We start from the raw sequence: 27906 nt of genomic DNA on the forward strand, positions 1-27906 counted from the left end.
CAATCTATAGAATATTCAATAATAACCATATTTCATCTTACAACATCCAAGCAAACAAGAAACTATGATTTACAGTAGAATGACATGTCTGTCCACAAACTCTTGACCATGATAATTTCACACCAATTAAGAGTCGAAAATGCTTGGAGCTACAAAAAATGGTTACCAGATTAGATCATATGAATTTTTCTTCAGCTCTGAACAGCCAGGAAACATTGAAATACGAAAGATTGATTTTTAATTACCATTGAAACTGAAATAAAGACTCTACATGTGGGGTAATATTGTCACTGGTGTGAAATTTTCAATGACATCAAAGAGAGAACTTAATCTGAGTAGACAGAATGATTTTCAATCTTCCTGGTCCAAAAAAGGTATGTATATATTTCTAATTTATATTCTTTTCTATTTAGCTCTAAACAAGCTTCAAATGTGAGTTGTCAACTTCCTCTACTTGTTGTGAAATTCTTTAAGCAAAATAATATTGAAGGAGCTCAACATGATATATGCAAGCCATAAAGTAATTGCATCATTTATAAACATAGTTATTGGAACAAACCTGCGGCTTCTTGCTCTTTCTTAATCCTTTCAAATTCTTCTCTTTCTTTTCTAAGTTTCTCTTCTACTTCTTTGTCTTTGGCAGCCCAAATTTTGACAGTGTCTAGAAATAATCACCATACATTTTTAAAAATAGCAATGATTACTAAATAAAGTGACTACAGTGAAACATTGATAAGGACAGGAATGACAGCAGTCCTTGTAATATCGGGCGTGCAATTGCACGCTTACGCCTCGGCACAAGCCTAAAACTGTTGAGGCATGCTTTTCATTGCACTCCCAGTTCCATGTTTTGAATTACTATTCTTTTTCTCTTTTGTTTCTTCTAATTTCTTGGTTATTTTATCTAAAGTAATTTTTATTTCTTTTGTGTGCATTATCCTGATGGCATTTCCAGGGGGCATAATAACCCTTTAAGGTCCCGTTTTCATTACTCTGTTTTCATATATGTCTCTGTTTTTCTCATTCCATTTTCGTATTTTCTTTAACAAATTACTGAGCCACTCTTTTTTGGTCAAACAATAATGTGTGTGTTTCCATAAATCCATTTCTATCCATTCTTATATCCTTTTTTAGCTTTTTTTCCCGAGATTGAATGACTCTGTTTTTTAATGCCTCTGTCTTGGCTGTTCCTAACAAAATGATCCATTTTAAAATGATTCCATTTTCGAATGACTCCACTTTGAACAGCATTTTTGTATGACTTTTGTTTGGTACCAAATGACTCTATTTTTGAGCAAAGCAAAATCTCCATCAAAATATAGAACCGATTCATTCAAACCAGTTCTCACATAAATTCGGAGTAATGGCAACAGGACCTAAAAACTTGTATGCTTTTTGTTAAATTATTTTGTTTTCAAGAAACTTCTTCTAAATTCTGTAAAAATTATTTGGTTTTATGAAAACATTGAATGCTTTTTCAAATAGTGATGCACCGATTCATAAAATTGTAATGTCTCCTTTTTATGGATTGCACATCATTGCACACCTAAACTTTTCAAGGCATGTGATTACCAACATGCCAACAAATTTCATAATACCAGGACTGAATTACAGTGAGCAAAAAAATACAACTGCTGCTAACAGTCTAATGACATCATTCGCTACTTAAATCCTTTGTAGAAACAGCTGAGACCATTTTGTCTAAAAAATTTTATCAGTGTACAAAACATTGAGTTTAAATAATCCTTTCTTTAAAACATATTTTGCTTCTTTGAAGATACATACAGAATTTTCTATGCACATATCTCAATATCATGGGGTTTATCTACCTAAGGTATGATTTAGCTGTAAAAAATCACATTGCTGATAAATAAAAAACTTATAATTGCAGAGCTGTCTTTATACCTTTGTGCTTGTAACCATATGCCATGCCCACTAGAAGAGCAGCATACCTAGAAAACTGTTGATGGAAAAAAGAAAAAAAATAAATCCTTAATGATTAGTAAATAGATGAAGGTCAAACTTTATCTGAAAATAATATATACATCCTATAATCTCCTGCTGAAATCCTCCTATCAAGGGCAATTAATTTGAACAGGGATGCCTAAATGTGACCCAAAGCAAAGGTTCCTATGTGGGTACCATCATAAAAAAAATGCTAACATCAGTTTCAAAATCAGTTTGGGTGACTTTGATTTTTTTTGCTGGCTTGGGGGCTACTGCCCCAAACCCCATTTGATGCATAATAAATTGATTCATTTTACTCCATATCCAGTTGTCAACGAATGTCTTTGTTTCTTTGAATCTTTATTCTCACTGTTACTAGTGTCATCGTTGTTAGGTAGTAGCGATTCAATTCAACTTCTAACCAGGAAACGAAAAGGTGGATCGCTAAACTGCAGTCTAGCCTAAGTTTGAATATTCACCTAAAAAGCACTCACACATGGCAAAAATCCTCATTTCTGGAATAAAACGTTGTTCCAATTTGCATTTTACAGTAACTCAGCCTTAGTTTGTTCTTAATTTGTTCTTAACTCTTGACCAACTTTGAGACCCGTTTTCTTAAAAGTAGTTCTTATAAGAAAAGGAGTGTACTTAGGCCTGAAGATCTTCAGCAGACACTGAGGATTTTTTTGGTTTTTGGCATCCAAACCAATAACAACATTTTTTGATGTAAAATAAGAAGCCACATACATTGATATAAAAAAGGATAAAACAAAGACTCATACACCATAGTTTTCTCAATAAATTAGTTTTTTGTCTGGCATAAAATATTTATAGTTTTATGAACCCTAGATTGTAGAACTGCACTGCCTTGGAGTTTTTGTTGTTTTGAGAAGCAGATGAGGCATAAACATAATCATTTTCAGATGTCAATATTTTATGAAAAATATTTGAAACAAATAAATTTAGATGTTTTGGTTGAGTGTAATAAAACAAGTGTCTTGACTTGATTGATAAAGATTGTTGCATTTTGTTTTGAACATGTTCATGTTTTAGATATGCCTCTTTATTAGCCAGAATTGTAGAAAGTTCTTTAAAAATAACAAATTTCACATTCACCATTAACTTTTTATAGAGATGGTTTACCTTTGTTTTGTACAGGAGGAGCTAAATTAAATGTTGCATTCAATTTGTTCTATTTTCTTGTCAGTTTTCTAAGATTGTCTTTTACGCCTTTTAATTGGCTGTGATGTATATATGTAAACAAACAATCTTATTGGCTTAAAACATTTTTCATCCTTGTTTTAAGCTGCAATCGTATGGTGAATCTTTAACTGGCTGAACTTCTGAGATTCCAATTTTCGATTGTTTCAGAAACCAGGATACAAGCCCAGACAAAATGGTTGAGATTTATCAAGGAAAATTTATATTTCATTTTCCTTTAAAAATTAACTTTCCCCCCTCCCTCAATTCAATGTTGAGCGCATGATTTTGATAGAGAAATGATACAACTACAAATCCAAATCGGGGGGAAAGGGGGGATTTGAATTTACAGGGGCAAGGTAAAGTAGAAAATTTGTAATTCAATTGAACTTCCGACCAGGAAACAAAAAGGTGGGTCGCTAAAGTGCAGGTCTCCCCAAGCTGTCTGCAAATGAAGGTTGTCTCACTCACTTTGTTGGCAAATGAGACCAAAACACCCCCCTAGAGCAAAAAGCAAGCAATTACACTGCTTTTTTAAGAACAGATGAAGAACTCCAGCCTTAGATTTTCAAAAAAAGTTTAGAAAAGTCAGCCTGAACGTAGATTTACTGGCTCTTCTAAAAAATAAGTGTACATGGAATGCACTCTCTGGTCTAGACGCGGCACTTTCAATACTCAACATACGGGCAATCCAAAATTTTGATCCATATTTTAAAAAAACCCTAAAATCAATGAAAACTTGTGCCTGTATCTGCTCTCCATATTTACTATTAAAAAAGCTCACTGATAAAAAACGCGATAAAAAAGTAGGCTACTCGCTACAAAGTCTTCCTTGGGGCTGGCCTAAAACTACATTCTGTTTCCTCGGTAAACATTTCTGCAAACGCTGAAGAAAGGGTACTAAAAATTGCTGCAACAAAAAAACTTACTCTTATAACTGGTGATACTTTGACAGGCATTTTGACTAGAAGTGTTGTGCTAAAATCAGCCTGGCTCCGGGCAAAACTGCTTGTCTTCAGCAACTTGCTCGAGAGAGAAAGAGAGCCTCGTGTGGGTAGGCCAAAGGAGGCTATGGTGTAATGGCAACAAGGGACGCATCTTGGATTTGAGGACTCCAGTACGAAGAATATCAAGTGTTGGTTTTTTAAGCTAGCTATGTTTCTTTTGCAATAGGACATTTAATTTATTACCAAACGATCGACGCTTTCGCTTGTTTTGGGCAAAATTAACGTTTTAACGTTTAGTGCTGAGAAGAAGGGGGTCAAGGAGTCACTGACCTGGGGGCCCATGGCTACAGTGTAGGGGCCCAACAACATTAAACTAGCTAAAAAAACTAATAATTCGGCCTCTTCTTGATTACAAACTGTCAATAATCGAAATAATAATGACAAAAGCCTATGAATGATATTTAGTAGAACCGGAAACCCCGTTATTTTAGGCAATTCATAACTATTAGCTATTAGCTTTAGGCAATTCCTAGCTGTGGTACGCGAATCTATTGGCAACAGCGTGCCTGTTTTGATAATTTTAGAACTTAACGAAATGTTTATTTTATGGCTAAGAAACTGTATCTTCATGCACTATAGCATTAATATATCAGCAAGATAAAATAATAGCGTTTATATATCAGTTATGTTGAAATTTTGATAAAATTGACACACGTAATAGCCACCAGAGAACTTTTAGTAGCAAAAAATGCAATCAGAGCAATTTTCCCGTGACGCATTCCCTCGTACCCTCCTAGGAGAGAATGCCTCAGACGCGCTTTGCTATTTTTCTTTGGTGCTGACCCGGAGCCCATTAATCCTCTCCGCGGCCCTGTAAACGTTCAATTGCTGGGAAAAAGTGTTCCTTCCAGGTTGGACCTTTTTGTCAATATATGCTCTTCCTATAAGAAACTTAGAATAGAGATCTTTAAGTTTCTTTAAACTTTCTTGGATTTTAGGGGCAGCAGCAAAAATAATAAAACAGCTAGTTGATGACAATATAATCAATATATATTGAATTTTCATATCAACATCAATGCAATATCTTTTCTAAAACTCTGGTAGCCAGCGACGTTCGAAGTTGTATTCCCAAGTTTGAATAAATCAAAGACGGCATGAAGAAGCAGAGTTCTTCCAATAAAGTTTTATAATGAAAGTCATGAGTGTGTTTAAGGCAAAATTTTACTTATTATTCATTTTTTCAATCTTTTGAGCACGAGATAATCTATATTAAGTTAACTAAGAAAATAACTTATGATCCTCATTCCTCCATATACTATTTTCAGCTTCCATTTTTGATTCTCTAAATCTTGAGGCTTCAGCCAAAAAATAGCAAAATTTTGTCAAAGAAGCTTGTAAGCTTTGAAAGAAATAACGGCGCCCACATATTTTGTTTTACAAGCGAGCTGAAATTTATAAAAAATTATCGAAATTATCGAGTTTTTTCCATTAAATTACTGGATCATTATGATAATAATAAGAGGAATGAAAAAAGTAAATGTTTCTCATTTTCAATATAAATTAAAATTTTGTTTTCTCAAATGTACGAGGTACAACATTGGCTAGGAAAATAAGAACAAACAATCATATTCTTAATTGCAGATGAAAATTATTACATCATATTTTCTTATAACTTTGAGAAATAAAATACCAGACAATGAAAAATAGGCTGTAGAGATTGGTGTTCTTTATTATAAAACACGATGATTTTATTGGTATTATTCAATAAGAGCTTCCATTTTCACTCATTGACTATAGACAGATAAAAGATATTGCTACAAATAAATAAATTTGCAAACTAGGACACATGAAACTAATGTAGCTATCATTTTCTGGTATGGCTTTTAGACAGCTGAGACTATTGAATGGAGAATCTGAAAATATTCTAAACAATTCTTTGGTATATAGATGACTAAGAAAGTCCTATCGAAGTAGAGAGCCGGTAGGGAACGGCTCGATAACACAGATACGTTGACATATTGAAAGCTAACTTGACTGTTTGCTTCAGTTTAGAACTACTTCGGGGTCTTTTGTACCATGATCCTACTATTTTCAACTAGTTGATATTTAGTGTTCTCAAACTGCCAGAGTAGCTTCAAGCTCTCCAGATTCTTGCAATTCCTAGAACGAGATATAAAAAACAATAACCAGAGAAAGGTTGTTATCATTAGGTCCACAGATAGCTTCAGTGGAACCAAGATGACTCTGATAGGCCTATTACAAAACGTTATGATAGCTGCTTAAGTTATATATCAGGGCGTCAAGATATTTTATATGTCAGGCTCTCTTCGAGATGTGACTGCAAAATTAGCAGCAAATATTACGCGCAACCTAAATTTCCCTGGAAAAAGAAAAAAATGACAAAACTTATTCTAACTATACATGAATCTGCCTAATTCGAAATTAGCCTCCAATTTCAGTATATACCTTAAAAAAAAGAGGGGAGGGTCTCTTGAAAACAAAGGTTCTTCTATGAGGGAATTCACTGCATACAAGTCAGAAAATGAATTGGTCCTTAATATTTTATTCGAATAAGCCCCTTTGCCATATAACCCCATTGTAAACAATACGAAAAATACGAAAGCCTTACCTTTAGGATATCCAGTCCACCAACTAATTCACCATTTACATATAATTGGGGGTATGTAGGCCAGTTTGAGTATTTTTTTAGTCCTTCTCGAACCTAAAAACAAAAAAACCCTCTCATGAAGGTACTGCCACATAACTAAAATTACTGTCAATTATAGCAATGTGTCCGTTGTGTAGAGGTTATGTACACCTGGCTTAAAATCAAAAAAAAATATTTGCAGATGTCTGTTATTGGGAGGTGTCAGTTATCGTGAAGGGTTTGTTATTGTGAGTTGTCTATTATCCGAAATGCCTGTAATTGAGAGATGTCGATAATTGGAAGATATCTATTATTAGGAGGTGTTCATTATCAGAAGATACCAGTTATTGAAAGATGTAAATTTACGGAAGATATCAATTAACTGGAGATTTCCACTAGTGGGAGCTGAAAGTTTGATTTAGAGGTGCAAATCATTTGGAGGTGTCTATTAGTTCCCAAAGTCTTGTGCTTTATTACCTATTTCAATTCTCATAACTGATGCTTAAATACAAATAGATCCAGGAGCTAACTTAATTAGGCATCGAAATTCATTTATTTGTAGCTAAAATGCAAAAAGTCAAATATGGAAGTAATATACAAAACTAATAACATCAACGCCTGATACAAAAGTTGTGTGTGTACCTCGTTGTCTGAGAGAATATCGAAGTGATCGTACTTTGCGCTAAAGAAAAAGACATATGCAACTCAAAATCAGATACTACGGAAGCGACTCTTTGCAATTGAATTTAAAAAGACTTAAAATTATTACATCATAAAATACTATAGAAGAAGGCATCTAAGTTCTTCTTGAACCGTTTATAACAAAATAAATCTAACAAAGTATATACTGCACAACATATAAATAAATTAAATTGAAATTTTGCTTCAAGTTTCAACTGAAGCACACCTGATCGAAAGTCTCGTTCAAGGATAACATTCAAGTCTTAACTGCTTCAAAACAAAATAACAATCGATGATATCATCAATAAAGCCATATCATTCGCCATCTTGTCAAATACTAGGCATCGAAAATAACAAGATAGAAAAAGTATTTACTTGACTGTGCTAAGGATTTGCACAACAGCCCTGCTGAACTTGCATTGTGGCCCCTGTCAAAAAGCAAATAACACGTAAAAAATCTCTGTCCAATTTTTGCAATTGATGGAAACATTAAACTCATAGCTTAAGAGATTGGTAACATCTCCCAACCTCTAATCGAATCATCACAGATAAAGTCCCTTGGCTTTAGATTTACGGTCTATCAGACAAAGTTACTATTTTTCATCAATTTTGTTCAATGATTTTCAATGCACTATGATACAAAAATAAGACTTTGTTGTGCTTGGGCAGATTTTTATCTAAAAGTAATTTAAATTCAAATTTACAACACCACTTATTTCAAAACTCAATTTGAAAAGTACCTGTGGATCTCCTTTCATGAAAAGCATGATTGGTGCTCTATGAATAAGTTTACCAAGCCTGAAATTAAAACAAATATAATTTATTTCCATCATTGATAAACATAGATTTTAACGAAAGATGCAGAAAATGTATTGAAGGTAATGGAACATAAAGTTTATATAATATAAACACTAGAAAAGAAAGCTGACACTCTTCAGATAAAATAAAACGGGTGAGCAAATGAAGCAGCGATGATCAAGTAGAGATATGAAGAATATTTTAACGAAACAAGTGACTTTAATAAATAAATAAATACCTAAACGGGGACTTCGTAGAAAAATACATAAGATACGTAGTAAAAATTGCAGCATATTTGAGCTTGTATAACTACTAATTCGACCGTTCATATGTTGCATATATTTCCAGCAAATTTTAAAACTATAATTCAACATCCAATATTCTTTCTAAATCATGAAGAAGAAAAGATAGATCAAAAACCAAATAAACCTTGTATCCAGATCTTCCGATTTGGGAAGCATTTGATCAAGCTCTCCATTCTCCGCTAGCTCCTAGGAAAATCGATTTGTTATGATAATGCTAGTCTTTGAAGAGCTTAAAATCAACCATTTTTATACTTTGCGGGGACATCTTATAAACAAGAGTTAAGGAAATAGATTTATGCAGTAAAAACAAATGAAAGGTGGCTCTAATGATGATTTTTTGCAACAGATGATAGCTTCTCCACGAGAATGTAGTAGTCGAAGTCAAAGCTCTGAAGTGCCTTTTCTAAACAGGCCAAGTTTTGCAGGCATATTATTGCTGTGTATTCAAATCACAACTCACTCTGACGATATCCAAGCCACCAATCAGATCGCCGTTAGAATAGAGCTGAGGGAAGGTAGGCCAATTTGAGTATGTCTTTAAACCTAGAAAAGTAAAAAACGTTTAAAAAATGAAGCTTTAGTAAAAGGCATAGAAAGATATATTTAAATAACAAACACTCAAAGGATCTTCTTACGTTATAAAGGCGAATGAAATAAATTACTTAATGAGATGGCAATTGGAAAACAGGAATTTTCAAAGCCCAAATCAACGAAAATTCATGTTCAGATAATTATGCAGCTTTAAAAAATGCAATTTTTTCTCTGGTAAATTTGATTTCTAGTTTGATTTACTGTATAGCAAATAAGAAAGCATTATGAAGAAAACAAAAAATTCGCTTTAGCTATTTCAACGCATTTAGTGAGAAGTGTAGTAGAAAGACCGTACGCCTTTTAAAGGCATTGTGTCCCGAAGCATTAAGCTGACCATTGAAATCTCCCATTGGTTGGATTACACAATAGACCTATTGTTAAGTATCCAATCGACAACTTAAGGCTAATTCGCAAAGCTATTGTTAACTCTGAACGGTTGACTGACGGGGGACATAGTGCCGTAAAATTTCCTGCAACTACCCTAAAATAAGGGAAAGGGCAGAGAGATGATAAAGCAGTAACAAATTGAGATCCAAGGCAAGACAGAACAACTCCACTTATCAAGATCATACACTGCTGGCTATAGATGAATCAAATCAAAGTCATTTAATGTCGTTGCTCATTATTTATATTCGGTAACCCCATCAGTCGAGAGTTGACTGCTTTAAACTGGCTGTTTCAAACTTTACAATGAAAGTAGATTCAAAAGAAATTTCAGAACATAAAAATATAAAAAGAAAAATAGCTTCAATTGACTCTAGATTCTGGTTATTGTGCAATTTCATGGCTCTTTTGAATTAAATGCTACAACACACATACATATTTCTATAAATATTTATAAATAGAAAGAAAGGTCAAGTTATGCAGTATCTTGAGGTCAGTGGCGGTCGCCCCCCTTCCCCCACCCAATACTTTAGAGGAAGATGGTATTTTGCTTCAAAACGATGGAAATTTATCTTATTAAAACAATATGCTTAGCCCCCTCCCCACCCAAGATATTTCACGAAATGTCCACCCCTGCTTGAGGTAATTGGCATTAGACATGCTTTGACAGCTTCTACTGTCAACTTTTTAGTCGACCGTACTTAAAGTGTTATAAAACACAGAGTTTAGTGAAAAAAAATCGATTTGAGAGAAAAGATCACCTTGTCGTACATCATCGTCAGCCAATATATCAAAGTGACTGTATTTAACGTTGTATTTTGCAAAAATGTCGACTATCTGCCGGCTGAAGCCTGGAACAGAAAATTTCAACCATTAAGCATATAGTAGCATCAAAATATTGGCTATTTAATGCCAGCCATTTGTTACGTACTGTTCTACAATTTTGAATAATTGAATAATTAATATTAATTTATGGAATGGGACGAAACACAGTAAAACCCACACCACATATACTACTTCTACGTTTTTGAAAAACAGGGTAAAAAATTTTAATCAAAAAGAAAACAAAAATCTCTGATAAAAACCTGCCCCCGATACAAAGACTTGCAATTGCAGCTGAGATGTTTCTGTGGTTATGTTTCTTTTTAACATTGACAGCTTTTTGTCAGCCCTTAATTCAATCATTAATAGTTTCCCTTAGTTTACCCATATTCTCTGCCTCATGAATCTGACAGTGTCTGTTCCAAACACATTATGTTGTTATTACAGGTATCTGCAAAGTGTCTTGGCTTCTAAAGCTATATGTTACTGTATTTTCTTTACAGATCTCGTTCATGATATATGGATTGTGCTTTTTTCTTTGTTTTAAAACTTGCAAGCCACATCAGGTTCCCATAATCTATGATAGCAGAGTGGACTCTTTCTAATGGCTCAGCAAATCTTGAATATTATGTTATATGCAATTGATTCTTTGACTTTTTGAGGATTCCTCTGATCAGACTATGAGGGTGCTATTTACAAAGGGGATTCTATAGTACCAAAGAATAATTGCCAAAGAATGATCGACTTGAAGTTTGGCATACCACATCGAGGCTCTGAAGGACTTCCTTTCATGAACAGCATACATGGAGCACTGCTTATCAAATTTTTCAATCTTGTATTCAAATCCTGAATGAAAAAAGAGAGATATCAACTTGATACAATTCTTTATAAAGATTAAATTAAATTGCATTGAAAGAATGATGAAAATGATGAAACAACAGAATGTTGAAAAGAACAGAATGGTAACTATTGCACCGTATATATAACAAATTCTGAGTTGAAAATTGAAAAAATCCAAAATAACCATGTCACTTTGACATCACAGTCATGCCTAATCAGAATATTGACGTCTTCCAAAAATGATTTTAACTGTAGCCCTTTGCCCAGTTTTTTGAGGATGTCAGGCAAAAAGTCCCAGAACAAAAGTCAACAAAGGAGGTAGTGATAATTGTGCATTACCTCAGGTGCAGTCTCTATCCTTTCATTTACTACAGGAGCTACAAATGATGTTGCATGGTGTTGGATAGCTTTGGTTAATGACGGAGCATTTGCACCTTCTACACGTCCAACTTCTTTCTGATTCTGAAGAATTTGCATATTTGAAATTTCACGATTAAAATAAGAAACATAGATAAGAAACATTAGGCAATTATATCATTCTGGCAACATATTACTTGATGAATTTTAGAATATTGAGCAAAATCAAGGAACTTTTCATGAAAAGTGTCATTCTTATTATTGGTATCATTCATAAGTCACAGATACGGATAATAAAAGTATTGTTTTACACTGTTGTGAGTGATGCTATGTCATAGTTGAATTTAAATGACATATGACATTATGTCTTTTTCAGCTCAGCAGCTACAGAATATATTCAAAGGTAAATTGTGTTGTTTAAAGTGTTATGAAAAGGTACAGTTACACATAGAGATAGAGATATGGCAGCAGAGAGAGAAATACATAGTACCCATATAGATACATAAAATCCCAATATTAGATCAATATTTAACACATTTATATCTTATATCAAGAAAGATTACCACCACCCTGTCCATTGCCAAATGTTCCAAGACAACATTGATGCTTTTGTGTGTACATAGTATAAGGTGCAAGTGTGTTTTAGAAACTTCTTTGCAGATTTTTCACCACTACAAAACTTGTGGAAAGTTACTTTTTGATCTAATCAGAATTTTAAGGATAATGCATATACCTTGATAAGTACAAATACAGGTACAAATGCAACAGAATACTGTTCAGATAACTCTGGAACTTCTTCAGCTTCAATCTGCAAGAAAAAATGAAAAAATGTCTATTATAGCCTTTAAATGAAACTTGAAAGTTGACAGAACTTTGTAAGAATCAAAGTATAGGAGACTGTACAATTTGGTAGCTTAAAAATCATGAATGGAAATGTTCCCAATGCCAACCAGCCTGCTGTCTAAGTTCTCTTGTGTCTATAACAAACATTCCTCTTCTTGTTTTAATTTCTGTTTTCATATGTAACTTATTATACCTCCAATTTATTGATTTTTCAGGTTTTGCATTAGTATGTATTCAACAAAAGAATTATATCAAACAATTTTGGAATCTTCATGAATTACATTAAGCGAATCAAGCTGCTATTGTTTAGCAAAAAATGTTCAAATCATTTACTTGGAAAGCATTGTTCTGAATCTCTTTAAAATATTAAAATGCATTCAAAGAACTGAAAGAACTAAATTACCTGTACAAACTTGGAGTGAATTAAGTCTTTTGCAAGCTCTGTGACAACATCTTTCATCTGATTACATTCTTCAGACCACGAGGCAGAAAAGAAAGCAACAACCAGTTGTCTAAAAAATTACATCAGTTATTTCAGAGCTGAAAAATCACTTTTAAGGTTTCAGATAAAAGAAAATTTTCAGACATTTTGCAGTGAGAAAAATATTTTGCTGTGAGAATGAGAGTTTTGCCAAGAAAAAGAAAGTATTGCAATGAGATAGAGAGTTTTGCCATGAGAAAGTTTTGTTGTGAGATAAAGTTTTGCCTTGAGAAAGAAAGTTTTGCTATGGGAAAGAGAGAGTTTTGCTGTTAGAAAGAGAGTTTCTAACAACAAAACTTTCATGAGAAAGGGAGCTTAAATTTTTTCAAAGATCTCCATATTGGTCAGACAGAAAAGAAAAGCTCCACACCACTTCATTTGTGAATATTATATTTGAAATATTGGACAAAATTGTGATGTGAGTCGATTGATTTTGAAGAGAGGGTTAAGATCCAGATTCAAAATTTGATATCTCAAGGTTACAGTAAATGTTTTTGACACGATATTTGGTTTTCTCTCCTTAAAAGCAAAACTATTAAGGGCATCAGATTAAACTATACACCATTCAATGCACAAGAATGTGGTGATTCCAACCATATCAAAATAATTGGCAAATATTGTCAAATGATACAATGATAATCGGCTAAAAAGGTCAAGAGATTTTCAGCCCTCAACTAAAAGTTTTGATAAAGAAATTATGGAAACCTTCATTTACATGGAATTTTTTCCATTTTCAAAAGTTCTGTTAGTTTCGAATTTGGTATCATTGTGTGCCTTGAAAGTTCGGCTACTTGAATGTGAAAAAATCGAAAAATGGATGTTTTCATCCAGAAAACGTTTACTGTAGCCTTAATTACTTGGCAGAAAAAGAAGAACTTTAGATTCTGATCAACTGTCACAAAAGGCTGTTTAGTCCTGAAGCCTGCCATGTTTGCCCTTTGGTTGTTCTGAGCATCTCTGAGAGTATGACTAATGAAAAGAGACATATCGATGTAACACATGTGGCTGAATTGACTCAGCAAGCAACATGCCATCAAGGTCATAAAGAGCTTATGCTTATATTTCCATAGGCAAAACCGATGCACAAACAATGGATTGTCAAAAGAATTAAAACAAGCAGTGCAGTATCACAGCTAACAAAACTCTGCATCAAAAATCAAGCTGTTTATTACATGAAATACCTGATTCCACAAAAATGCTACTCTATCTACTTTTTGCATTGGGGTTAAAATTTGTATGCCTGTATCATACTGTATGGTTTTGTTACTGCACTGCTTGTATGGTGTGTGGTTATATTTTGTTTCACAAGGGCTTTAGAAAACCTGGGAATAGCAGAAAAAGAAGCTGCGATGTTTTGTGAAAAATTTGCTTCTCCTTTCAGTTAATATTCTAGAAAAGATGTAAAACAATTCTGTATTAAAGAATAGCATATGTTTTCCCCAAACAATAAATCTATTATGCTAACTGGGAATTTAAAACTTCACAAACATTTTCCAAACTACCCAAATAATATATGCCCTTGAAGGACGATTAGAGCAAACATATTCGAATGATATTTCACTACTTACTTTCCACTGCTTCCTAAAACTTTTTCAAAACTTTGGACTGAATCCACTTGGACAAAATTTTGTGTGGACGCCATGCTCAGAATTCACCTTTGGCATTACCTCATTTTCGGTATGAGGCTGGCTTGTTGAATTCAATGAGGTAAATTTTTACCTCATTGGTTGAATTCAAGGACACAAAAATCCGAAATCAGACAGAGCCAACCACCCTGCCGACCATTCTTCCGAGGGTTTTAGGGGCCGACAACATCACCTGTTTTATGATTGGTATAATGAACCATCTGCCTAGCAGAATCAATGACTGTTGTGCCGAGATTTTGATGAAGGGGAGAGTAAGTTCAGAAGTCAGAGGAAAATTCTTCACGGGGATTGTGTTAGGGTTCTGGGAAATTCCTGAGTTGCGATACCGTTCTAAATCTTAGAAAAAGACGCTATAATTTTAAAAATGAATATTTTATCATCACCTGAGATATAATTGAAACATTACTGCCTTTATAAATTGAGCGCTTTGCATGACAACCAAGATAAATTCATCTTACTGTGATTCAACTAAGGGCAAAAACGAAAATTGGAGATTCAAGCGCACAATTGACCATAATGCGTGAAGCTGCATATTGGTAGCAAAAAAGTTTGAAAATACAAAGAGCCCCATTTCTAACAATCTGTCTCTGCACTACTGTGCTTGATGGGACCTTCTTGTGGTCTGTTTATAGACCCAACTATAAAATGACTCTTAGGACGGCAAGAAGGTCCTGTCCTGTTAAAAATGGTTTCTAAGAGGCCTAGGTGTCTCAGTTTTGCAATACAGTACAGTTTTTCGCTATTCGCTATCAATGATTCTCATTCGCCCAAGCCTGCGCACAGACCCAATATTCTGAGGAGACTACCATTCCTCTAGTCTGGACCTCATATTGGCCTATTCACAGCTCGTAGACACACTACTATGATTTACTATAGGTCATTCAGTGTAAAGAGCAGTAAACGAGACAAACTTTGCAAATGCATCATACGCGAAATTCAGGTCATTCTAGCACTTGTACGTCAGCAATTGAAATATCCCGCGCTTACAAGATCATTGAAATTGAATTATGGCAACTGTTATCTTTATGCTTTACTGAAAACATGAAACTGAAACGCTACCGATTCCCAATTTATCCCAACTAATGATTTAAAAGGATACGCATTGGTATAGAGAAACCGCGGCATAAGGGAGCACAGAACGCGAGACAATGGCCTTTAGAATCGAGCATTTGGGTCACTTGTTCAAGACAACTTTTTCAGTTCAACCGTCTATGATCTAACTTAAATTGCTGCACACGAAATTAGTTGCCTACAACGAGATTGTAATAGTTGAAACTTGGCTACAATTAAAACCTAGGGAGGGGGCACAATCAGTTTTAAAGCATACTTGCAGCTAGTCAGATATTTACGGGTGTAAAGTTTGGTGAATTTCACATCTTTATAAGTTGGATGTAAAAGGATTTGATGTAGATACATGGTAGGACAAAATTCCATGTCATCGAGATTTTTGACCGTAGGTACTTTCACAATGTAAAATTGCTAGCTACGGACAGCTCGTTGATAACTTATCTAAATTTGATTTTTTGGGACTTGTAGCAGATAGAGAGCAGGTATCTTAGGTCATTTTTCATATGATCTATAACTGCTAGGTTGCTCGTGACTTTCTCTGGACTGATCTCCCCGTATGTCATGATTATCTGTACCTTCCTTTCACTGCAAACTCAACCATCAACAGCCCATTCGTTGTCTCTTTCTGACTGAATACCGGCAGAATGAAACAAAACTGCCAATTGAGGGGAATTTTGAACATAAAATGATTAATTTTTTCATATTAGCTGATCTGAATAAAGCTGATTAAACCAAAAACGTTATCAATAAATACAATGGTCCATTGATGCTTATTTCTAACTAAGCATGATTGACCATATGCATAAATCTATGACAAACGATGATTCATTGGATTGAAACATGGCTTCATAACACCATTCAAAGAACGATAAGATCGAGAATTCAATGCTGTTATCTTGACTGTACCATGTCATCTCGCCCAACTTAACCAGATAGAATAGTCTGTAATACGAGTTTCACTTACGGCTTATACCAACTGTAAATATTTTTCATAGTTAATTCTAGTTTCTGAGGCTCACCTGAAAGCTTAAAACTTATACCTGTGGCTTCCACATTTGAAAGCCGTAAAAAGTTAATAGGACCTTAAAGGCACTATAGAAAATAATAACCATGGGGAACTCCATAGATTTTCTTATTTATGCTTTTTGATAATGTTGGTGCTTAGAACCCCCTTATGAAATTCAATTCCCCTATAATCAAAATTGATTTGGCGAGGTGAGTCTACAGTCTGGGTGTCATTTTTGCAATATATCGAGACCTCAGATAGCTCACACCTTCCAGGGACTCTAGAATTTGCCCTTATGTAAAAAAGTAGTGCCTGAAAACCTCTCCTGACGTAGAAGCAATACCAACTTTTCCCGGTATACAAAACTTGCAATATTGATCATTCAATTTTTGTTGATAGTCATTTGTTAGGCTTAAACCCATGCTTCACCTTCGAGCCGAGGGTAAGTAAAGATGACATGATTCATTTGAATCTGAACCAAGCCCTGTAAAATTTCCAAGAAACCATTGACACGTCTCTACAGCGGACTCATGCCCCACAGTTGAGCTATACATGGAGCTTTACTAACTCAAACACCCAAAAGGTGACATCACTAAAGAATAAAGTGCAGAGGTCCAGTTTGTGAAAGATAGAATCTGACCACTTCGTTGCATTCACGTAAAAGTACGGAGATTATGCGCGAAAAACATTTTGTACAGTATTGTTATCATTCGCAAGAAAATACAGACACATCTCCGAACAAGATTAAATTAAGAAGTGTCAAATTTCGTTTCAAAGACAATTCCAAGATAATAGTTGCGTTTCCAAATGGTAATGCGTGGTCGACTGACATTTCATCGTGTATAGTAATGACGGTCGTAAACCTGTTGAAAATAAGAACAAACAGTAAAACAGAATACTAATAACAACAGTCTATATAGTTAATTAAAACAATGTTTCATATTTAACATTGTCTTTATTCAGACAATATTTCATATTCAGGTCCACCGAGAGGGAGGCAGGGAGGCAGACTGTCTCATGGCCTGTGCCGAGAGAGGCCTCAAAAAGATATAACAAAGTTCCAAACAATAACAGCAACAATAACAATCACAGATTTAATGACGTCATTTCGGGCCGCATCTGTCTTCTTGCCCCAGGCTCCAGAAAAGCTCTAGGCGGGCATTATCACATTGGGTGGTTTCCAGTTTGACACCTTACTTCGAGCCATCCGAAAAGGACACATTAACAAAAACATAACAAGAAAGATGTGACTTGCCTTCAAAGAAAAGATAACGGCCTTACTACTATCATAGGATAAATAATAGATCATTCATCGTGAAAAATGATGCGATTAAAATCCCTTCAGGTATCGTTGATGTATACTGCAAATGTCAAGCATCAAGATGAGCTTGCATTGACTCACCTCTCGCATGGTTGATCCTAACTGTGCTGGTGAATTGGTGACGTGTACGCCTGCCTCTTTCAATGCTTCAATCTATGGACATATGGGATCTCTTAGTTTTATAATGTTAAGCACAGGAACCAAACAGAAACATAGATCTGAACAAGAAGTGACTGTAAGTTGAAAATTTACAACTTCAAGGCATACAGAAAATAGTTACAAAGAAAAATTATTTCTATGTATAGTTGAGGTTTTTTCTTGATGGTTTTTACTGAGAAGTAATGAGCCATTTGGTACAAACCTTTGCACCAGCACCACCTTTTCCGCCAGCAATGATAGCACCAGCGTGACCTATGGAGAAATGTTTCTTGAATGGAAATTGAATAATTTTTACATAACTCGTTATGCAAACAAACGCAGAAGGAAAGTAAAATACTTTTGTATGTAGCAAATGTTTGTTATGTCACACGATTTTAAAGACAAAAAATCGACCTGAAACATTGAAACAAAATTGAAACAACCGACTTTACTAAACATTAAATAACTTGCATAACGTTATGAACCCTAGTTAAAGGTTGATCTAAAATATCTTCTTCCAGGACACAGACAATGAACTAAGATTTATCTGACCTCCTTGCGTTCTTGATTACATTACGAAATAATGAGCTTACCCATTCGTCTTCCAGGGGGTGCAGTCAACCCTGCAATAAATCCAACAACAGGTTTATGTTTTTCTCCAACATTGTGCTCCAACAAATATTCTGCAGCTTTTTCCTCAGCACCACCACCAATTTCACCAATCATTATAATTCCTACAACATAACGGACAGCTATCAATAAGGATCCTAATTTTAGGCGTAAAAAACATAGTTATTACTTGGAAGTTTCACCAATTTAAACAGTTTCCCTAGATTTTTTACTTTTCCTGTGCTATGTAAGAGTTGTTAGTAAAACTGACATATGAGAAAAACATATCGAGCGACCAACAGCAATAAATTCTCCGGTGACGGGTAAAGAGCAGAGGGAATGGGTTGTCTTGTTAAGCATCGGAGATTACGAGTCAAGGATAAAGGAATCAAAATAGCCAACATATACAGTTTGGACAATCAAACAGTGAGACGACAGACGAGTATGATTCACTTTTTAACTAGTTATAACAGTCTCTTTCTTATAATGAGCCGTCAAAGTGTCGCAGATCTGAAGCAGTTGGCTACATGTGTTGTCCATATGATAAACAGGTGCCTAATGGTCACAGTGAGCATGGATTGTCGACTAATTGTAACGGATACATGGGAATCATGCATCAGGTGTGTGTTAAAGAATTGTCTAACCAAGGGTGTTTGTGGGCCAAGTGTCAGAGTAGAAGCCTGATTATTTAGGTCACCGAACATCTACGCTTGTGGAAACACATTAGCAAGGGTTTGTTGCTACTGGGATACGAACGAGGGTGGCAAAATAAAATCTATACAGGACTAATTCATTACTTGTTGACTAAGGGTTGCAAGTAATATCAGCGCAGTTTGATTAGCCTCTTTACTGTCATCGAAAGATGAATTATCGTACACAGCTTAGATGATATATCTCATTAGGCTCCCTTGCTGTTAATCATGTTATGGACATAATGTGATTAAAGTTGTGGAATCAATACTCAGTGTTTGCATACTAAAAAACGATCAAATTTACAATAAACTGGAGTTGGTCTACAAATGAAAGAACTGTAACAAAGAGTGAGGATCCATGTAGTTATCTGATATTGAAGTTCCATAAGAAGGTCATCAAGAGCGAAAATAGAAAAATATCCTGAAAGTAAGTTAGGAAAAAAAACAGAAGGGGGCAAGACAGCCTCAGTGAAGAAGTAAATATACGGCCAGCAATTAATTCTGGAAACATCAAAGACAGAAAGGTGGCAATAAAATATTATTTCAAAAAAGCAAAGCATGTAGGAACAGAAGATCACGCGAAAAGTTCTATATCAGAAAAATATCTCAAAGAAAGTCCAGGGAAACTAAAGATCACTTATAAATTACAACTTTCGGAAACCCACAAGTAGTTATTTCGAAAGCTAAAATTGATAATAGTCTGTTTTAAAAACCATTGGCAGACACATTCTTAACAGCTTCAGGTCGTTAAAAACTAGAAAATGAGACGCCAGAATGACCTGTAAGCGTTTTAGAAATATAAAGGAGACATCTAAAAAGCCACCAGATATCGTTACTTGGCACGGAACACATATAACTTCGTTTATTAAATGACAATTACTGCTTACAGGTCTGTCATAAAGTGCACAATGTCGTATAGGCAGAGCTGTACACACTATTTAGGGTATAGAAAAGGACGATTCTAAGTTACTTCTCTGAATTTCACGCTTAACAGGTCATCAGGCAACAAACTCTGTCTGATTAAATATATTTCTTCTTGTAAGCCAAGACAACGAAAGCAGTTCAAGAGCTCTTTGGAAATACTTGAGAAACTTAAATAAGAGTGCATAAAAAGCAACAGGCTAACAGTGGTCTTTCATGATGAAGATCAGTGAGTGAAGAAAAATTAATGTTACCATGATCAAGCCAAGATCTGTTGGCATTGCTTTTAAGGAAGCCTTTGAAAATTTTAGCTTATTGGCCGGGAGAAGGAAGAAGACTTTGACAGATCTGGTATTACAAATGGTCAGTTACAGAATTTAAATAAGGGGGCTAGTTATTTGATTCAATAAGTAAACAAAAGTCACTTGTGTTTGTCAGTTTTGTAACATCAAGTTTCCCACTATTCTGCTACATACTCCGTACAGCCACAAGTAGTTTTAACATACAGCCAACATTCAAAAGCTTTTCATGTAATAATTCTTAAGATGGGACTTAACTGTTAAAAGCGAGAAACCACAGCATCTCCATGTAAGGGATACCACTTAAAAGGAGAAGAATAGCTTTTCCTTGAAACACCTATTCTGTGGAAAATATTCTTGCTTAAATAGCCTCTAGACAATTCACACTTCCATGCAACTGACATTAACTTTAGTCTATCAGAAGTTCCATTTATGGAGGTATTATAGAACATAAAAGAAACTAGCGATGGAGTTCCCCCTGATAGATAAGAAAATTTAGAATACGAAGGTCTAGAAAATTAAGAAATATTAAAAAAAAACAAATTATCAATGTTACCTCTGGTGTTGTTGTCTTTTAAAAATATGTCCAAACAATCAATGAAGTTGGTTCCATTAAATGGATCGCCTCCAATACCTAAGAAAAGTATTTTGGATAAAATCACGAATAAAACATAGTGTTAAAACTATAACTTTGCATACAACCAGGCATATTGAGCTTGCAAAACCTGCTACAAATACTACAAATTCACAGTATACTTTAACACTGAATATAAAACGAAGAAATTAAAAATTTGAACGAAGACTGGTTTTAAACTGATTGAGATACAAGAGCTATGTTTCGCTGTTTCCTGCTATGTTTGGTGTGTAAAAGGCAAATAATAGCATACAAAAGTCTGGCTGTGGTTCATACCGACGCAGAGAGTTTGTCCTAGACCGACTTGGGTTGTTTGATGCACGGCTTCATATGTCAACGTACCAGAACGAGAAACAATGCCTGGATAGAAAGAAAACAAAGGAAGCCATTTAATATCAAAAGACAAAATACTTTTTATTGAAGAAAACGTTTCTAAGATTTCATCCTGAGTTTCGTGCTTAGTTCAGTCATCAGGCAACTACATACTTGCGTCCATCGGATTTTATGAATCTTGCAATGAGCAGAAATACGAAAGATATTCAGAAACAAAGAAATATGACGACGATAATCCAATGTTATAAGCTAGAATTTTAAAATAAAGTAAATTAACGAGTACTAAACAAAAGAAAAACTACACGATTAACTGATGAAACTGCATAAAGTTTAATTAAAAAGATCAAATTCAGAGATTAGATTCTAAAACAAAATTTATTGTTGCTTGACTACCTGAATTTGCACCTCAAAAGCTTCTATAAATCAGTTTTGAAAGTCCCATTTGTAACCTAACTAGTACAAAGATACTTTGAAGAAACGAACTATTCTCTTTGTAAAAACAAGAGCTAGTTTTCAGCTTTCAGTTTTTGACTTCAAAATTCCGCTACATACAAACATTTTCAAATAAGCTAATTAAGTGTTAATAAATACAAATTAATAACAAGAATGTAAGGAAAAATACTTGCATGCAGGGAATTTCTTAAGGTGGGGGCCTTAAACTTCAATGTGTTACAAAAACTAATAAATTCCACTATAAGGACCCTATTTTAGATTACGCATCGATGCTAAGTAATTCAACATGCTTAATGTATCTGTGTCTCACCTATTGTTCCTGGTCTATGAATGTGGCCAGGCATAATACCAATTTTACATTCGCCAGGCTGTCAAACAAAAAAGAATTTGGTAAAGGAAGATTAAGCTTTGCAGACGAGATGCAAATTCTTTGTGATAGTTGGTAGATTTCGCTGTTTTAAACACTTAGTAAGTATAGAAATTGTTTAAAAAACAAAACCAGACATGAATCTTAAACAAAAAATCGAAAATATCATACAAGATAGTCTTAATATCACATAGTGTGGATTTGATCATCAAAACTAGCAAAAAAGTAGTAAATGTGAACTTTATGAGGGAAATGGTAAATTATAATTACCTATTCAAAGCTAAAAGCAGATTGATTAGGTTTCAAAGAAGATCCTTGAAACCAAACTTTCAAATCCCTCTCCATAGGCTTGATTCTATGAATCTCACTGTAAACCTTTGGTTTGTGCCACAAAAAATTCCAATAAAGAAAATGTCTTTAGGAACAAAAGATTTCCATTACTACAATTGAGAATAGATAAGAAAAACTAATTACCTTAATTATTCCAGGGCAGTTTGGTCCAATTAATCTACTTGAAGTTTGGTCTAAAAGTCGTCGTTTTACCTGAAAGAAGTAAGGATTGGACAATAAAGAAATCATTAAGACAACAAAAACATGCTAGAAATAAAAACTAATTTACAATTTCAATGATGATGATAGAATCAATAAAATCTCCTGACCACAGAAGCTCCAGAACAATCCCCTGAATTAAGACATACAAAACTGACATGGAATAAAGGATCAATTTACTGCATATTAAACTCAAAGGCATCCAATGAGCCAAACTTTCAGCCTGCTCTTAGCCAAACAAGGTTTGGTCTGGTTGGATATGTTAAATTAAGTTTTCTTCCTTTCAAACAATTTTCCTCAAAATAATAAGTGAACAATTTTGGCATGAAAATATCACACTGTGATACTTTAGAATGAAAAAACTACTTTTTTATTTTCATTTTTTCCAAATTCCATCATAGACTCCGTCAGACTTTGTACCGGTTACATTTTAAATTTTGATTGCTCTTTTATAAACATGGAGTGTCCTTCTTACAAACAGAGAACACCCACAGCTATTTTTTGGTGGTGCAAAGACAATTTTAAAATTATAAAATGTCACCAAGAAGCCCAAAATGATTGTATGCCCTGAATGAGGAATATGTAAGGAACATACCTTGACCATATCTTGCTGTGGGATTCCTTCAGTGATACAGACAATCAGAGGAACCTCTGCATCAATTGCTTCAAATATGGCTTCAGCTGCAGCAGAGGCTGGTACATAAATAACTGTTGCATCACAGTTGGTTGCTTCTTTAGCCTAAATATCAATACAAAGATACACATAAGCAAAAAGTGCCAGAAAATCCAAACAGCTCAGGCTGTTGGAGGAGCAAAAAGCAGGTACTTGACACACTTTTTAGGTGTCACATGAGCATCATTAAAATCATCAATAACAAAATTTGGTTTTTGGCATTTAGTTTTTAGACAGCATAACCATGTTAGGTGCTTGATCGATATTTGTTGATCGAGCTTGAGGGCCTCTCCTTGCAAGGCCTGAAAGAACTGTCAAGGAAAGAAATAATTTTACATTTATAGAAAAATGTGAAGTTTTGACTGTTGCTAAAAAATCCAATCTTTCTAAATTTAACCAGTTGCTAACTAATCATTACACACAACTCCAAAACTAATTAAACAGGTTAATTTTTTACATTGATCATTATAATTATATGACTATAGGCTTATATAATTTAAAGTAAATAAAACATTAATGTTCTACAAGAAATTCTAAAAATTATTCAACTCTGGAACTATATGCTAAGTACTCCTCAGATTGCAATTTAAATTAGGCAACAAATAACAGATTTGCAACATTTAAGAAATTAATAATGATATACCTCTTTTACAGAAGCAAAAACTGGTCTTCCAAGATGCTTTGTTCCAGCCTTCTTAGGGGAAACACCACCAACAAGATTTGTTCCATATGCAAGTGCTTGTTCACTATGAAATGTCCCCTAAAAGATATTTGCGTTAAACTGTAAGTACTTGTGTACTAAACTTTGGAATTCTGACAATCATTGTTCACCACAAGCCAATGGTAGAAAAATGTTCACAGTTAATGCTGATGACACAGATTCTGAGCTAATACTAGTGAAATCATTTTCTATGCTGAGTCTTGAAGATTCCTTTGTTTTTCTAAACACCAAAAAATTCTGAGCTTGCTCTACCTACTCAAAGAGATTCAAACCATTGTAGAGACAATTAACAGCAAAACATCTAAAGCATCAATTTTGCCCCAAATGAAAAAATATCCTTGTTAATGATGCAAAGGAAAAGTTTAAAGGTGACCTAATATTTATCAAGATATTTTAAATGAAAAGTTTGAATGATGGTTTTGATGATAACATTCTAGAGCTGACAAGAAACTTCTTAGTTAATAAAGTGTTTTTGTTCCTTTAATTTTCAAAGATTGATTGGATTGTAATGTGCATGCAGTTTTTTATGATATGTTTTCCCACTGCTGTGTATATTTGTTGATTACCTAGTTCAAAGATCACTGGAATTAAAGACTTTTGCACAGTACAGTTAGTGGAGAGGGGGCACCAAATTTTTACAAAGAATCAGTCAATATAATTTTTTCTTTAGAAAGCAAAATTTTATGACACTTTTGTGATATTCCGTATGTGACATTCAGGTTTGACATACTAGACTACTCAGCATAATGTGAGGGCAGAAACCATAGAAAGGCATCTCAAATTTTAAAATGCAAAGGCAAATATTGCCCAAAATAGAAGCTACAAAGAAATGTTGATGGGACTCTTTGCAGAAAAGAAGGCCTTGAATAGGTACTAGACATGCTTAAAAAAGGAAACGTATCTTTGTAATTTATAATTAGAGAACTTTCTTGTTTTTAATACAAATCTCAACAAATAGAGTGATATTGATTGTTTCCCTACACAGCAAAGACTTGAGATGACATTATCCACTCAGGTTTGTATATGTCATTTTACCAGGGGTGCAGTTTTCCGCAAAAATTTATGGTAGTTATGATAGATCTATACACAAATTGCCAACAAAAATATGATGACAGCAAGAGTTTAGATGAATATTTCTTTGCTGAATTCTTAGCATCGCAGAGTACATTTGAACAAAAAAAGTGTTGTTTCTGAAGACTTGATCAATTTTCTACACAAGTATAAACTGAGCTTATTTAATTTATTAGCAAAAACATGTTAATGCAAGTACAGAAAAATATCTGCCATGTCACAAGCAGTTTTCATCAGCTTCAATAATAAATCCTTAGGAGAGTCATTAAGGGCTTGGCATTTGTCTGGTTACAATGGCCCTTCTTGTGTGTAAATCCGTACACTCAAGGGGTCTTTGTTATCAAGCATGACAGCTATTTCACATACTTCACTGCCCAGATGTTGATAATCCATCAAGCATATGCATAAAAGATAATGATGGGCTATTCTTCATTAAATTCAATGTTGCTAAAATCTAGATTTAGAGCATATCAAAGTCTTAAGAGGGTAACGAAATCCGCTATTCTGCTACTTTTTTGTATAACCAACAAATCTGCTAATTTGCCTTTTCATTGCATAATTGGCAAATCCACTACTTTTGCTAAATTATCAATCGAAAATAAAGAATTTGTAGACCAGGAATATATACACCAGGAATAAGTAGACTAAAAAAACTAAAATTTTATTTAATCCACAATCCTGACAAGGTGTTAAGAGTTTTTAAAGTAGCATGAAGTAATAGTACCAAGGAAGGATAAACATTTAAACCTGTCTCAAAAACCCACAAAACCAATAATTAAGAATTTGGCTCTCAAAATAACAGAAGGTGTGTGATATTTCACACTCACGAAAAGCAGTAGGCGTGCAGTAGAGCATATGCCTGTGATCACACACCTTTCAGATGAAAACCTAGGGGTATCAGAGAAATCAAACCCAAGGATAAGAGGGCAAAAAATCTAATATTTTTTCATCTGAAAAATTTAGGGTAAAAAAGTAGGAACCAGAAAGCATTAGCATTAGCCAATTTCTCAGAAAATTTACACCCAAAGTATCAAACAAATCTAACAACTCTGAAAACAAGGACATGTCAATGCCTGCCATGCTGCCCAACCACCTTGCCACTGTGGATTACCCTGCTAGCTATTGATGCAACCAAGATACTTTGAATTTAAATCATGGTCAAAAAGCAAAGGATGAAGTTCTTATTTGTGATACCTTTGTGAAAGGTTGAAAGTGACTTTTGGGTATGTGTTAGATTTTGGGTAAGTGTATAAAAAGAGTTTTTCAAAGCTTTGCATTGACTGGCTTTTCTATTGTTTTAATTAAAGCCTATTTTCTAATTTTAAATGCATCTACAACTAAATTGCTAAACTTCAAAGCACACCAGGGTGGAACCGTTGTAGCTAATGTGTTTTTTTTAGTTTGGCTATTTTGCTGCTGCCAGATTGCATAGTTTGGGTATTTTCCAATATTTCTTTTCCTCAAATCTCATCCGAGCATTTTCTAAAATTTAGATTAATTTGCACTGTGGCAGCATGGTTTTTTGTTTGAATCCCGCTCACAGCCTCACCAAGAGGCTTACAAATGTTACTTCAAAATTAAATTCCGTAGCTTTTAACCTACTATTTTGCAGCATGATGTGTTTCCAGCCGAGCATAAGCAGCTGAAAAAAATTCGCACAAAAAATACTTTGAACTCTGATGCTGCTGCTGGATGATATTATACACATTTTACACTACTTGTATCATCTAAAAGGAAAATTAACATACCTGTTTGCCTGTGAATCCTTGACAGATAACCTTAGAGTGTTTATTTATCATCATATTTGTCCTTGTTGCGTCGTAATTCAGACATCTTGTACCAACTGGCCTAAGAAGCTGGCCTGTTGAAATTAAATTTGTCAAATGAATGATAACACAGCACTGTTGCTACTGTAGATTGTAGAAAAAATATAATATAATCCGTAGAAGTATTCAATAGGTGTATAATGATACTTTAACAAGAAAATGAATTTAAAGGTGGGCATGACATTGCTTGTTTGTTGCATCTTACATGAACGCGTCTGGTCCTAAAAAAAGTGCTTTTGCATTTTGTAATGAGCTTGATTATTTACCTCCAACGACCTCAAATGCAATTGATCAATAACTTCATTAAATAAGACGACGGTGTTTTGGATCCAACCCAAATGTCCTCTTTTACTTACCTACTCGCCGTGCCACCGTTGCCGCCATCTTGAAATGGGCCACAGGATTGTCCAAAAAATGAACATGCGCAGTGGCATGACAGATTACGTTGCAACGGGGCCCAGATAAAAGTGACTGGGGGGGGGGGAGGGGGGGGGCTCATGTCTTGATTAATTTGCCTTTTCGAAATCACATTTAGAACAAATATTTGCTAAGACAGAAGCACTTTGTTTAGATAACCTTATTTCTATAGCAAAAAGCCACTTTTAGAATTACCAAAACAGTATCTCAAATTAATTTATCTTACATTCTTTACAAGAGGTGTATTAGGTATGTGTTCTTAGCATCTTGAAATCCTAAAGCATGAATGTTCAGGCTTCAGGAATGAAAAAAGATCCTG

At 34.4% G+C, this 27906-nt stretch overlaps 3 protein-coding genes across 3 annotated transcripts; all 3 read right to left on the reverse strand.

Moving 5' to 3' along the window:
- Window positions 1-5: 5 nt before the first annotated feature.
- LOC148958557 (ATP synthase F(0) complex subunit e, mitochondrial-like) lies at window positions 6-4224 on the reverse strand. Its single transcript, XM_089112481.1, has 4 exons — window positions 4077-4224; window positions 1906-1960; window positions 560-661; window positions 6-149 (listed from the first exon to the last, which is right to left on the reverse strand). Exons 1-4 carry the CDS (start codon window positions 4104-4106, stop codon window positions 127-129), a joined length of 210 nt encoding a protein of 69 aa, XP_088968607.1. The 5' UTR covers window positions 4107-4224; the 3' UTR covers window positions 6-126.
- A 1398-nt stretch (window positions 4225-5622) lies between these two features.
- LOC135696285 (glutaredoxin-3) lies at window positions 5623-14561 on the reverse strand. Its single transcript, XM_089112479.1, has 13 exons — window positions 14412-14561; window positions 12766-12874; window positions 12253-12327; window positions 11502-11624; window positions 11084-11168; window positions 10262-10351; window positions 8986-9068; window positions 8650-8711; window positions 8163-8220; window positions 7798-7850; window positions 7384-7423; window positions 6724-6816; window positions 5623-6254 (listed from the first exon to the last, which is right to left on the reverse strand). Exons 1-13 carry the CDS (start codon window positions 14483-14485, stop codon window positions 6210-6212), a joined length of 990 nt encoding a protein of 329 aa, XP_088968605.1. The 5' UTR covers window positions 14486-14561; the 3' UTR covers window positions 5623-6209.
- A 2688-nt stretch (window positions 14562-17249) lies between these two features.
- On the reverse strand, window positions 17250-27608 carry LOC135696290 (succinate--CoA ligase [ADP/GDP-forming] subunit alpha, mitochondrial). The gene is made up of 12 exons (XM_089112480.1): window positions 27527-27608; window positions 27093-27205; window positions 24196-24312; window positions 23475-23618; window positions 22805-22873; window positions 22274-22331; window positions 21454-21537; window positions 21100-21177; window positions 18616-18756; window positions 18246-18295; window positions 17966-18037; window positions 17250-17426 (listed from the first exon to the last, which is right to left on the reverse strand). The coding sequence occupies exons 1-12, from the start codon at window positions 27552-27554 to the stop codon at window positions 17397-17399; spliced, it is 984 nt and encodes a 327-aa protein (XP_088968606.1). The 5' UTR covers window positions 27555-27608; the 3' UTR covers window positions 17250-17396.
- Window positions 27609-27906: the final 298 nt, after the last annotated feature.

Source organism: Rhopilema esculentum, chromosome 14, assembly GCF_057945365.1.
Source record: "Rhopilema esculentum isolate cy_ngs chromosome 14, ASM5794536v1, whole genome shotgun sequence".
NCBI lineage: Eukaryota > Metazoa > Cnidaria > Scyphozoa > Rhizostomeae > Rhizostomatidae > Rhopilema > Rhopilema esculentum.

Excerpts from the sequence above, each read along its gene's own strand:
- LOC148958557 (XM_089112481.1), bottom strand. The coding sequence starts at position 4,106 with ATGCCTGTCAAAGTATCACCAGTTATAAGA. Across the intron at positions 1,961-4,076 it reads AAGTATCACCAGTTATAAGA|TTTTCTAGGTATGCTGCTCT; the intron begins GTAAGTTTTTTT and ends TTCCATCAACAG. Across the intron at positions 662-1,905 it reads ATATGGTTACAAGCACAAAG|ACACTGTCAAAATTTGGGCT; the intron begins GTATAAAGACAG and ends GATTATTTCTAG.
- LOC135696290 (XM_089112480.1), bottom strand. The coding sequence starts at position 27,554 with ATGGCGGCAACGGTGGCACGGCGAGTAG. Across the intron at positions 27,206-27,526 it reads AACGGTGGCACGGCGAGTAG|GCCAGCTTCTTAGGCCAGTT; the intron begins GTAAGTAAAAGA and ends TAATTTCAACAG. Across the intron at positions 18,757-21,099 it reads AAAAGACAACAACACCAGAG|GAATTATAATGATTGGTGAA; the intron begins GTAACATTGATA and ends GTTATGTTGTAG.
- LOC135696285 (XM_089112479.1), bottom strand. The coding sequence starts at position 14,485 with ATGGCGTCCACACAAAATTTTGTCCAAGTGGATTCAGTCCAAAGTTTT. Across the intron at positions 9,069-10,261 it reads TGACGATGATGTACGACAAG|GTTTAAAGACATACTCAAAT; the intron begins GTGATCTTTTCT and ends TTACTTTTCTAG. Across the intron at positions 6,817-7,383 it reads ATATTCTCTCAGACAACGAG|GTTCGAGAAGGACTAAAAAA; the intron begins GTACACACACAA and ends TTTTGTTTTTAG.